Source organism: Tachypleus tridentatus, chromosome 13, assembly GCF_004210375.1.
Source record: "Tachypleus tridentatus isolate NWPU-2018 chromosome 13, ASM421037v1, whole genome shotgun sequence".
Taxonomy (NCBI): Eukaryota; Metazoa; Arthropoda; class Merostomata; order Xiphosura; family Limulidae; genus Tachypleus; species Tachypleus tridentatus.
In genome coordinates, this window is record NC_134837.1 from 3720077 (window position 1) to 3734688 (window position 14612).

At 36.9% G+C, this 14612-nt stretch overlaps 1 protein-coding gene across 1 annotated transcript in view; it reads left to right on the forward strand.

The window, feature by feature from the left end:
- LOC143240263 (protein O-mannosyl-transferase TMTC1-like) overlaps positions 1–14612 on the forward strand; it is a 103843-nt gene that overhangs the window by 43784 nt on the left and 45447 nt on the right. Inside the window, exon 3 of the mRNA XM_076482427.1 lies at positions 3644–3717. Coding sequence (XP_076338542.1) covers positions 3644–3717 — 74 coding nt within the window. The remainder of the gene's footprint in view (positions 1–3643; positions 3718–14612) is intronic.

Here is a 14612-nt window from a genome sequence, read left to right on the forward strand (position 1 = left end):
AAAGAAAAAACTTTGACAACCAGAAAAATAACAAGAAACCAGATATTTCTCATATAAAGCGATTTGACATATCGTTATGCACTGTGATAAATAACACATCATTAAAACTAGCTTATCTGGATCCTTAATTCACGGAATTTTCTCCAGTGTATACTGGAAGGAAGATTGACTTTGATATATATTTCGTTTTTTTTTCTACCAATGAAGGCGCTGTAATCACGAATGTCAACAAACTATTACATGGACGGTGTTTTGAATGTATAATATTTTTCCTTTTTTTTTCTCATTAAATTTCACCAAACATTTGTTTTTATAAAGAAATATTTTTATTAGTTTTAGAATACTGTTTTCTGGTATTGATTTGAAGTTTCCATTCGTTACATTAAAAGGAAGAGTAAAAAGAAATGTATTTGATTATTTTACGTAATATTACTTGATTTGTTTTGTTTGTTTTTCGCACAAAGCTACTCGAGTGCTATCTGCGCTAGCCGTCCCTAATTTAGCAGTGTAACATTAGAGGGAAGGCAGCTAGTCATCACCACCCACCGCCAACTCTTGGGCTACTCTTTTACCAAAGAATAGTGGGATGGACCTTTACATTATAAGGCCACCACGACTGAAAGGGCGAGCATGCTTTGTGCGACCGGGATTCGAACCCGCGACCCTCGGATTACGAGTCGAACGCCTTAACACGCTTGGCCATGCTGGGTCAAGAATAAAGGATATTTAAAAAGTGATTCTCTGACCTTCGATCTATGGCTGTTTGATAAGAATGCAGGTCAAGTCCCATGATCTGTTTTCATGAAAAGTTATATTCTTTCAGGTCTATAGCCTTAAAATTAGGGACAGCTAGCGCCGCTATATGTTGCCTTTGAATTGCTTTGTAGCCTTCTTGTATGTCCGAAAAGAAAGATCCCGTGTTTCGAGAAGGCTCGGTAAAACAAGTAACCAATAAGAGCTTTGGTAAACAGACCTGTCGTTGTTGTTGTTTTTTTCTTAGTTACAAACTGGACTGTTTTAATCTCTGATATGCTGCAGCAAGAAATATTACAGTACTATCCTAAACTGTATTATACATCTTACTAAACCATCCACGTATTCTTGGAATTTAAATAAGTCCCAACAGACTTTACGGTGTTAGAACAGAAACAAAAGACGATCCGGAAGGATGGTATTTGTCTCAAAGATTCTCATGGATTTCCGTACTGCCGTGTAAGTAGTTTAAAAGTCGTGGAGTTTAACAAAAACCGATTCGAATTTGAATCCTTAAAACAACTACAAATGGTCGAAATTTCGAATTAAATAATTAAAGTAAATCGTCTTGTTAAAAGTTTGAAGTTTTAAGGTTAATGATGTTAATGCCTGAGCTAAATTCTAAAACCAAAAGTTGATTTTATATCCTTGTCTGAAAAGGTCTTCACAAATATGTATATCAATGTATAAGAACACACTATTCCTCACTAAGTGTTTCACGTTGTTCTACACATTTATACTGGTATGCATCTGTTTGTATGGTATTTATATGATTTCTCTGTACGTTACACAAAATAAATAGATAAATGGGATAGCTTTATACATTGTTCTCATGTGAAACATACTAAACTCATAACTATGGACGTACGTAGCATGAAATATCCACCAGTGTGACTCTGTGTGACTCTGTGTGATGTAGTAAAACAGGCTATACTTAGATATGACTGAAACGTCATCTCTACACGTTTTCTCTTCACTGCAACGTCATTGGAATTACGCACGAAGCTAAACAATGGGCTATCTGTGCTCTACCCACTACAGGTATCGAAATCCGATTTCTGGTGTTGTGAGTCCGCAGACATACTGTTGTGCCACGAGAGGTAACTACGAGATATAAAACAAAACACACTCCATACAACATTCTGTTAATACACAGTGCAAATTCAGACACTGAGGTAACTACAACACAGAGACTACAAAGGTAAACTTTAAATGGTTGAAGAAGTATCAAGAAAAAGACATTACAATCTTGTTCATCCTTAACTTTTACTATTAAACGGTTACTAATAAAACATTGCTTGCAGATTCTGTATTCTCACCATATGTTTTCATCTAACTGAAAGGTTAAACACCCGGTATTGGTATTACATTCAGTTGGCCCGGCATGGCCAGGTACTCGACTCGTACTCCAAGAGTTCCGGGTTCGAATCCCCGTCACACCACACATACTCGCTCTTTCAGCCGTGGGAGCATTATATGTTACAGTCAATCCCACTATTCTTTGGTAAAAGAGTAGCTCAAGAGTTGGCGGTTGGTGGTGATGACTAGCTGCCTTTTCTCTAGTCTTTCACTGCTAAATTAGGGACGGCTAGCGCAGATAGCCATCGTGTAGCTTTGCGCAAAATTCAAAAACAATATCTTTTTTAATTTAATTATGAAACTACAAAACTAAATTTTGTATGAAATCATTTACGTGCTCGCGTTAATTCGTTCTTTTTAACATCATTGAAACTATATTTTAATTAAAACATTGAGTATTAGCTATACTAAACTTTTTGAAACTATATTTTAATTAAAACATTGAGTATTAGCTATACTAAACTTTATGAAACTATATTTTAATTAAAACATTGAGTATTAGCTATACTAAACTTTATGAAACTATATTTTAATTAAAACATTGAGTATTAGCTATACTAAACTTTATGAAACTATATTTTAATTAAAACATTGAGTATTAGCTATACTAAACTTTATGAAAGTTCAATTTTATAAAATTATAATTTCTTTTCTTTCTTGAAAATCATCATAAATGATTGAAAGCAGAATAAGTCGAACATTCCGGTAAATAATGGTCTCTATTAAAATAAAGTTAAAAACTCTTTAAAAGTGGCATAACTTGAGAAAGTTAAGATGTACTTAGTTTGGTACACAGCAAATATCACAATCCACCTTCAGTTATTGTCTAACCCAACTAATAACACCACCCGCTTCCAGTTATTGTCTAACCCAATGAATATAACACTGTTTAAAGAGTTGAGACTGTTCAGAAGATTGTGACTTGGCTTAATAGTCACAGGAATAAAAGCCAAAACTGTTCAACAATCATATCTATAAACCACTATTTCCATAGAAAAATACCTCATCCCCGACATTTAATCTGATAAAAATACAACCATTCGACAGAAATGCCGTACAAATACAACCATTCGACAGAAATGCCTTACAAATACAACCATTCCACAGAAATGTTACAAATACAACCACTCAGCGTAAATGTCTTAAATAACACACCCACTCAAGAGAAATATAATAATTACTATATCCAATCCATTAATTTTCACAAATTCTAAGCCATCTTCGCATAAATGTCGAAGTTACCACAACAAGTGGTATCGAAGTTGATACCACTATAGCCACTCTACAGAAATGTCTAGGTATTACATTATATCCACAGAAGTGTCGTTTATATCACTGTCAATCCAAAAATATAAAATGTCATTAACCACACGCACACAACAGATAAATTACAGATGTGGAGAGTTTTCTTGTTTTAACTGTTAAAGATTTGAGATTGTTTGACCAGATATACACTTTAAGTTTATGTTTCTGGAGTCGCGATATATTCATTCGATTGTGAAGAATAATTTTCAGATCTTTTTACTTCTAGGTTGCCAACATTGTAGGTCGAGCGGAACTACTCAGCGCTTTCTTTTTCTTCGTATCATTTGTGAGTTTTCACAGGTAAGATGATGAGATATTATCCATTAGTGTCTGTAAACTTTAGTTAAACCACAAGTGAAAAGAAAGGCTAGTTAGAGCTTCAAAGTATAGAAAACTTGAAAAACAAATACTGAGAGAAGAAATCCACTAAACTCTATCAGCTTACGATCAAAACGTGTTATTCATTGTTTAGATATTTCATGACATAATCCATTAGTTTAGGGCAAAACTTCTGTGACTGATCAAAGAATGGTTCACACTAAGAAAGGAAACCGTATGAATATAAAATGGTCAATCGAAGACATCATGCCAGACTGCCCATTGGTGACATTATGACCTATATATTGTCGCTATGAAACAATTTTTGGAACACATAAAACAAAGGTAGACCATATGAAACAAAAGTGTAGGTAAGAACATCTACACATAAGAATCCATGAAGACATTCAACAATTCTATTTAACTGTAGGGAAGCCCAGTACCAAATATACATTTCAAGGCGGAATAAATACAAAGATGAAAATATGAATATTCGTACGCGATCATTAGATTTTACTGAAGACAAAGTTAAATATCAATTTAAAATATCCTTCTTTGTATTTTATATTCAAAGATACAGATGATTGTTGTCATATCTAAACATGAAACTATTCATGATTACATCATACACACTTGTTAAAGTTTCATAACACAAGTTTACTAATGGCAGAAGTAGGGAAATGGTATCAGAAAACAGTGTGTGTAACATAACATGAAGTTTGTTATGAAAACTTATGTTCATTCAGTATGACCACTGGTTCTCACTTAACCTTCATCAGGGTAGATAAATCACCTTGTCTGTGTTGGTTACTTCAGCTGGCCAACCTTAACCAGAGTAGATAAACCACCTTGTCTGTACTCTTCACTTTAACTTGCCAATTTTAACCAGAGTAGATAAACCACCTAGTCTGTATTGTTTACTTTATCTGGCCAACCTTAACCAGAGTAGATGAACCATCTTTTCTGTATTAGTTACTTCAGCTGACCAACCTTCATCACGGTAGATAAACCACCTTGTCGGTGTTGGTTACTTTAGCTGAGCAACCTTAACCGGAGTAGATAAACAACCTTGTCTGTACTGTTTACTTTAGCTGGCCAACCTAACCAGAGTAGATAAACAAACTCGTCTGTACTGTTTACTTCAGATGGCCAACCTTAACCAAAATTTTGTATAAAAGAATAACTGTTTTTGTTTTTAATTTCGCGCAAAGCTACACGAGAGCTATCTGCGCTAACCGTCCCTAATTTAGCAGTGTAAGACTAGAGGGAAGGCAGCTAGTCATCACCACCCGCCGCCAACTCTTGGGCTACTCTTTTACCAACGAATAGTGGGATTGACCGTAACAATATAACGCCCCATGGCTTAAAGGGCGAGCATGTTTGGCTCGACGGAGATGCGAACCCGCGATCCTCAGATTACGAGTCGCACGCCTTAACGCGTTTGGACATGCGGGGGCCGCTTCTGCTGATAGACTTGGGCTAGTAAAACGATCATTTTCAAACTGGACATAAATAGATCTAAAAACAAGACGAAAAAGGCCACACTGTGGGAAATGTGGACGAACTGAAAACTTTCCCAACATATATTTGTATATTTGTAGAATAATGCAGCTAAAAGCCGGGTTAATAATAGCTTTGGTTGGGTACAGACAGCTCATTGCGTTCAGTAACAAACAACAACAATGCAACTTATTAGCATGAGTCCAAAGGAGAGAAAGTTAATTATAGAATGAGACATCCTGAACAGTTGAAAGGGATATCCTTATTGTGTATGTTAAAGATTTTACTCATAATATATTACACTATTGATAAAGATGGATATGGTTTTTATTGTGTATAAGTTCATTACAATATTTCAACGTTGTTTTTCTTTTTATAAATAAAGACAAGAGTTTAATTAATTTATTTAAAAATATTATTAACGAGACTAACTGCTTTCATGAGTCTTAATGCTTATAACTGTAAGAATCGGGTTTTGATACCCGTGATGGACACAGGAAAGGTAGCCCATTATGAAGCTATGCCCCAAACAACAAACAATCAGACTCGATATGTGTTTACACCACTGAAACAGAGCAAAATTACTTCAACTAGAACTAGCAGTAGTGACAGTGCTTAAGAAGTGGTTGTTTTTCACAAATTACCAGTACTAAGAGGTCTTTTATATATAGGTGAAAACGGCTGGTATGGGTAGAGAAAGCTTTATGTAGAGGAGCGAACAACGTTTCGACCTTCTACATATCAGCCGTTTTACATATATATTTTTCTCTACCAGTGGATCTTTTCGTCATCACTAATTAAGAGGTTATATATTTCTGTAATATGATTGGAGGTAATTTCACGAGATTGTTACTTCCAACAATGTAGTGGTAGCAAAGGGACTATACGTGTACTCTTACAACAAATATGCCCATTAATTATTTGACAGCTTTCTGAAAGTGACAGCTCCGATTAGATGAATGGATTAATTAGCTTTAGGTACACTTTTAAATTTTGGAGAAATAAATCAAAAACAGACAACAAATAAAAAATGAAACGTTGTTAACACATTAAATTTAGGGTGATAACAGTTATACATTAAATTTAGGGTGATAAGAGTATTACATTAAATTTAGGGTGAATAGAGTTATACATTAAATTTAGGGTGATAAGATTTATACATTAAATTCAGGGTGATAAGAGTTATATATTAAATTCAGAGTGATAAGAGTTATACATTAAATTTAGAGTGATAATAGTTATTGAACTTTTTCCCGTTTTTGTTTATAACAGTTCATACCAAATATAAGTTAAATATATGATAAACACGATTCAACAACTAGTTTTAGACCAGAAGGTTTTCAATTCAGGTTTAATACTTTAGGTGATCATAGATAAGCTCTACTGATCTACTCTGGGTCGAGAAATATAAAAAAAACAACAGAAAACCTATTTCTCTATAAAACTAGTCTCGTGTTTTTTCATGATCTATAACTCACTAGAGTGTATGTTATTTGTTCTCTGAGCATAGTTTAAGTTGTTTCATGTACCAAATTTTTTTATGGGAGAAGTACACTGAAGACAGATCAGAGTTGATATTCAAAAACTATAAACATCTGTATGTTGAAGAGCATATTTAATAAATTAATTCCATTATTTGATACCAATATAACAGTTATTACGTTCTAACCAATAACATTTGAAATGGAAACTTTAACTGTGGTTTGCTTATCTGTTCTTTCAGCGTTGTCTCTGAGGATGTAAAATTCTAGCATCCGGGTCTCGATACCTGTAGTGGTCAAATCACACTTAGCCTATTGTGCTGTTTTGTGCTTAACTTACCAGAAACAAACAAAACTCAAATACAAATCAAACTGTCATTTATCTAGACCAACAAACTTAGTATTATAAGGGTCCTTCTAACATCCACAGTGTTACCAGTGATCTTGTAACATCCACACTATTACCAGTGATCTTGTAACATCCACAGTATTACCAGTGATCTTGTAACATCCACACTATTACCAGTGATCTTGTAACATCCACAGTATTACCAGTGATCTTGTAACATCCACAGTATTACCAATGATCTTGTAACATCTACACTGTTACCAGTGATCTTGTAACATCCACAGTGTTACCAGTGATCTTGTAACATCCACAGTATTACCAGTGATCTTGTAACATCCACAGTGTTATCATGGATCTTGATCTTGTCCTTGTAGCATCCACAGTATTACCATGTACCTTGTAACATCCACTTGTACCAGTGACCTTGTAACATCCACAAGTATTACCAGTGATCTTGTATTACCAACATCCACAGTATTACCAGTGATCTTGTAACATCCACAGTATTACCAGTGATCTTGTAACATCCACCAGTATTACCAGTGATCTTGTAACATCCACAGTATTACCAGTGATCTTGTAACATCCACAGTATTACCAGTGATCTTGTAACATCCACAGTATTACCAGTGATCTTGTAACATCCACAGTATTACCAGTGATCTTGTAACATCCACAGTATTACCAGTGATCTTGTAACATCCACAGTATTACCAGTGATCTTGTAACATCCACAGTATTACCAGTGATCTTGTAACATCCACAGTATTACCAGTGATCTTGTAACATCCACAGTATTACCAGTGATCTTGTAACATCCACAGTATTACCAGTGATCTTGTAACATCCACAGTATTACCAGTGATCTTGTAACATCCACAGTATTACCAGTGATCTTGTAACATCCACAGTATTACCAGTGATCTTGTAACATCCACAGTATTACCAGTGATCTTGTAACATCCACAGTATTACCAGTGATCTTGTAACATCCACAGTATTATCATGGATCTTGTAACATCCACAGTTCTACCAGTGTCCTTGTAACATCCACAGTTTACCAGTGATCTTGTAACATCCACAGTATTACCAGTGATCTTGTAACATCCACGTAGTATTACCAGTGATCTTGTAACATCCACAATATTACCAGTGATCTTGTAACATCCACAGTATTACCAGTGATCTTGTAACATCCACAGTATTACCAGTGATCTTGTAACATCCACAGTATTACCAGTGATCTTGTAACATCCACAGTATTACCAGTGATCTTGTAACATCCACAGTATTACCAGTGATCTTGTAACATCCACAGTGTTACCAGTGATCTTGTAACATCCACAGTGTTACCAGTGATCTTGTAACATCCACAGTATTATCATGGATCTTGTAACATTCACAGTTCTACCAGTGTCCTTGTAACATTCACAGTTCTACCAGTGTCCTTGTAGCATCCGCAGTATTACCAGTGTCCTTGTAACATCCACAGTGTTACCAGTGATCTTGTAACATTCGTAGTATTACCAGTGATCTTGTAACATTCAGAATATTACCATCGATCTTAAAACATTCAAAGTACTAATAGTGACCTTGTAACATTCAGAATATTACCATCGATCTTAAAACATTCAAAGTACTAATAGTGACCTTGTAACATCCACAGTTTTATCATTATCTTGTACCATCCACAAGTCTGCTAGTGACCTTGTAACATCCACAAGTCTACCAGTGACCTTGTAACATCCACAATATTACCATGTATCATGTAACATCCACAAGTCTACCAGTAACTTTATAAAAATATCCATATCTGAAGTTGTTGAAAATGTTTATGGCTATTCTATAAAAAGAAATATATCATGCTGAAACTTTGTAGAATGGACAGCAACTACCTGTTGTGGACACACAAGTGTAGAGGAAGACTTTCGAAACGTCGTTTGTCTCTCCACAACAGGCAGTTGCTGTTCATTCTACAATGTTTCATCATGAATACCTTGCCTAAACAATCTATCAAAGAATAGAAATAATGCTGTTTTCGGAAGATGAATAGATTTATAGACATTTAATTTAATATATTAAATATGCTTACCCTAGCTGTGACAGTTTGGTTGGTTCGTTACTTGACGTTTATTGAGGCAAAATAAGAAGGCTATCAGCGCCAAACAACCGATAAAAGTGTAAATATAAAATGGGTATAAAAGATAAAAATGTAGGTCATCTTCAGGTTAAATAAGACATTTACAAACTCTCTTTGTTAACTTGATGACGACCTAAGAAGTTCGAAACGTTGTTCTTTATTTTCATTAAAATTTTAATACACAAAACAGCTGTGAAAATACATTTTTACTTGAAGTGGATATCTCGTCATCATGAGTTCCAGATGAAAAGAAACGACTAGTTAAAAAACTGTAACCAGTGTGTAGCCTAATAAGGACAACTTTCTCCTTCCGAGCTTTATGGAAACAAGATGCACGAAGTCAGTCCAATAAAAGTTTGATCTGGAGAAGCTTATTATCACGTTGTTCATTCCAATTGACTGGACTGCCAGTAGGCACGGAGGTGAGCCTTGAAAACAGAACCGTAGTCCACACGCGGATACATGGCAGTGATTGGCACCACAGTAGACGGACTTTTGCAGCGAATTTGTTCCGCGAATACCCACGTGACCTGGTAATCTAGTCGAGAAGATAAAGAAACGGGCAGTTATTTTAATATTGAAGATAACACAGAGAAAACTAACGCTAAGCGACTCTAGGGTAGGTAGAGACGTAACACAGACAGTCAGTATAATAGTACAATTGGTGTGCTACATAGCATCTACGTGATCGAGGGTAAGATAAATTGTGTACACAGAAACTGTAGAGATCCTACAAGCAACCACTGCACCACAAAAAAACTATGGCAGAGACCATAGAGTCTCTTGATTTGGAACCATCTGTATAAACAGGAATATAAGAGTGGTTCAAAAGATGTTCGACAAATAGAAGACGGTACTTCCAGTCGGAAGTTTCCATGTTTCTCAGATGGTTCAAAGAAAGGTCAAAGGTGGAGATAGTTATAAGCCCTGATGGGATGGGCTGACCTGTAGAGACAGCAACGTCATCCAATAACAGACCCAATTCAGTCGGTGGTGCCTGGACACAAAGTCCAACAGGAAGAGTGGTTGACCATCTATTCTGAAAGAACACTTTGAAAGTAACATACAACGTCAAGTGGGATGCTGGAGTAAAGACTGAAGCTTGATAGCATGCCACAGAGAAAGTAACAAATGGTGCAGGTGAAGAGGTTTGTGAGACTCAGTGTACAAACTCTGGACTTGAGAGTGTGGAAAAGTCCTGTGCAGAGTCGAATCCCCAAATAGTAATGGGGTCCAATATCTTCAAGGCTGAGGTTCTGGAAAAATCACAGGCTGGTGACCCACAGTCCAGATTGGAGTGCATGAGGGCACGAAAGTTTATGAGCATAGAACATTAATCCACTCTCCAAGAGGTAGAAGAGGAAGCATGTTCAGTGTGCATTCGACACAATGCTACTTGACGTGAAAATTGAAAGTCAGCTTAAAGTCAAAGATTGGTCCAGTAACTTTCCCATGGAAACAACAACATCACTCAGATGGAGCTCGGGATCAGGATGAATATCCTGTTTACAGCAAAAGATAGGCCCATTAACTTTCCTACGGGAAGAACAACATCACTTAGATGGAGCTATGGATCAGGATGTATATCCTGTTTACAGTAAAAGTGCGTGCGAACGGTTTTGGAGAATGGAGAGAGAAAACCGTTTGCTGTGCTCCACTTCAACAAGCGATTGAGGACAGACTTAAGCTTCCCCTTAATAAACCTTACGCTCACGACCAATACAAGATGTGGAAGTAATTGACATAGAGCTCATTTACAACCGGAGGAGGAAGTTGTGTGGTAATAACATTAAGCTTGAATCTGAAAAGTGTGACACTCAAGACACAGTGCTGATGGATTTCATGTTCCTGTGGAAAAGAACAAAAAAGTGTAGAACATACACAGAACTGAAAACGCCTTTCCAGTTAAAAGTTCTAAATAAAATGGGCAAATAGTTATGTAACCAATAGGAGTAGAGGTCTCGCAAAATGTCGTACCTCTTTTTGTGTCATAAGTCTTCTCAAGGTCAAAAACAAAGAAACAAAGTGTTTTCTATTGAGGAAGGTTTCTCTGATTGGCTTTACATGTCGAATCAGGTGGTAAATGGCGAAGCACGGTTGACATAACCCACAGTGGGTGGGCGAGAGTAGGTTGTTTGATTCGAGGAACCACAGAAGATAAGCATTACATTAACAACCCTCTTTAAGACTACAACAATTAGACGATAGTTAGAAAGAATCCTAAGATCTTCCTAAGCTTAGAAAAAGGGATGAAACAGACCGTCACCAAACATCAGTAAAAACATCTTCCTGTCAGATTATGAAAGTATATGATTTTAGAAATTATGGTAGAAGAGATGCTAGTTGTGAACTTGATCCAAGATTTCTTTTGATTTTAATGTCTAACCTGTCTTGCAAAGTCCCTCTGGAAAGCAGTATAGTTCGAAAGAGTGGGATACTTCTGAAAGGTATCTGAGGCCTGTTTATAGCATGCTATGACTCCTGGCAGGGAGGACTCCACTATGGACAAAGAAACCAAACGTGTTGAGGTCTTAGGAGTAGATTCAACAGCTGCCTGGATGATACAGTCAGTCACTGCTACCTCACAGTCATTTATTGATAGCAAACAAATGACGGTAGAATCAGTTTCTAAGTGAAAGAGGGTCAGTTGGCTTAGTCCAACTTACACAGAGGCACACGGGTCGTGTAGTATCGACCACAGCCAATGTCTCTTAAAACGATGGGAAAATGAACATTACCTCGTAGAACACTGTTAACCCTCCAAGAAAAACAAGATAAAAGTGAAGGGGAATATATAGAAAGACCATTGGTAGTAAAAGGCTCACTAAGTACGTAGAAAATAAATAAGTATAAGAACTAGTATTGAAGAGGGAAAGCATTTACTGCACAGAATGACCACTCCCATCTATATCAGCATCATCCCAGAGGATATCATGTCCATAAAGTCACACAGGATTAAAGAAAAGGAGAAGATAACTGTTCAATGAGACCATCAAGGTGTGATTGATCATAGGTGTCTCCAGGAGAAAGGTAGAGAGAACAAACCCAAGGAAACACGGATGGCCATGGGCTCCAAAGGTTTATCGAGTGGCAAATACAGGGTGGGTACATGCTATTCGACCAGAAGTGCCAGCCTTCAGTGCAGTTATCCATCACACAATGTTTCATTTTGGTATAAAAAACTGCCGAAAGGTGACTCTGTTGACAGGCTTGAGAAATGTTTCCTTTGAGGAAAGACACATGGGATGAGAGCAATCAGCCAAGGCTTTAATATGATCCAGATGAGAATGGAAACTTGACAGTTCCATTGTATCAAAGAGGCCATTTTTAGTTAGGTGGAGGAGAACGGTGTGGAGAACTCTTCGGTTTACGATCACCTCGTATTTTGTTATAAAAAGGTCTGCCCTTCTCCATGGATACTACGTTTGGTGGACTGAGGATGACTCTGAGTAGACGGAGATGCCAGTGACTGAAGTTGTGAACGAATAATCTCAGGGCTGAAGAAAGTGGGCCTGGCAGTTAATGGAAGGAATAATTGGTAGAGAGACAAGAGCAGACTCTGACTTGTCAACTCACTTATCCATAGAGTGAAAAGCTTCTTCACATTGGATGAGAATGACTCTGTTGGTGGCACAGAAAGATCTGTCCATTATTAAGATTGTGACAATAGTTTCAGAGCTTCGGGATGGGAAATACGGTTCACAGTTTTAAATGTTGTATCTCTTTCTTTCCACCCGTATAGGGCAAGAATGAAAATAAAAGGGTGAGACAACTGCAATTAATACAATAAGGTTCCAATTTGCACCTGTAAACGCCATTGTTTCTGCCAGCACAAGGAACACACGTCAAAAAACCACGAAAAGGTGTCTTCGATTGACTAAACTTTGACATTGGAAACATTGAGAGGATTATGAATATATGGCCATACCTTACAGTTCAAGTAACTTACTTTGATGGCGGCAGCTGTACGTGACAATGCAACCTCAAAGTAAGAATATATGTAGACAGCATAATTCCGTCCTTACGAGTGGAGAAACTGTGCAAAGTAGAAACGCCTTGGCTGGAGAAATCTGCGAAGATTTCCAACTTGGCAATGCTCTTCAAATACCTCTGAATGATCACTCCTCTCCAGAAATTCAGTATAGCATGGGGAGTAGTTTCGATGGGTATAACCTCAATAGCCTTAAAGTTCAGGAGAAGTTCACTGTGCTTTGGGTGGATGTTTTCCTCAAGCTGTCCATAGAATGTTGCTTCTTGACAGACTTTGGTGAATGAGTGTTAGAAATAAACACAAACCTACACAATAAGATCTCTGTGCTCTACCCACCATGGGCATCGAAACCTGCACTGGGAGTTTGCAGACATACCATTGTGGAACTAAAGGGAGACGAACTTGAAGAGCCAACAAACCCTTTTAGTCCTTTCTGAATGAAAAAGGAAGACATTTGCCTAAAGGATTTGTTAGACACAGGATAAAGGATTAAAATTCAAGGTACAGGATATCATGGTGTTGATGACTGGTAACAGAGTCGTCTATATTCACCTATAAGATGTTTCACTATTTTAGATTTTTTTCAAGGATTGAATAATCCATAATGAATAGAGAAAGATTCAGTGCCCATTGACCCCACCCGTCATGGAACCCCACGAGAGGACACACTACAATTCTAAACAAGAACAATGCAGTAACGTCAGGATTTAGTGAGGACACACTACAATTCTAAACAAGAACAGTGCAGTAATGTCAGGATTTAGTGAGGACACACTACAATTCTAAACAAAAACAGTGCAGTAATGTCAGGATTTAGTGAGGACACACTACAACTGTAAACAATAACACTGCAGTAACGTCAGGATTTAGTGAGTACACACTACAACTGTAAACAAGAACATACATGCAGTAACGTCAGGGATTTAGTGAAAACACACAAAGGGTAAACAATAACACTGCAGTAACGTCAGGATTTAGTGAGTACACACTACAACTCTAAAACAAGAATACAGCAGTAACGTCAGGATTTAGTGAGTACACACTACAACTGTAAACAAGAACAGTGCAGTAATGTCAAGATTTAGTGAGGACACACTATAATTCTAAACATGAACACAGCAGTAACGTCAGGATTTAGTGAGAACACACTACAACTCTAAACAAGAACGCTGCAGTAACGTCAGGATTTAGTGAGTACACACTACAACTATAAACAAGAACGCTGCAGTAACGTCAGGATTTAGTGAGTACACACTACAACTGTAAACAAGAATACTGCAGTAACGTCAGGATTTAGTGAGTACACACTACAACTATAAACAAGAAAACTGCAGTAACGTCAGGATTTAATGAGGACACACTACAATTCTAAACAAGAACAGTGCAGTAATGTCAGGATTTAGTGAGGACACACTA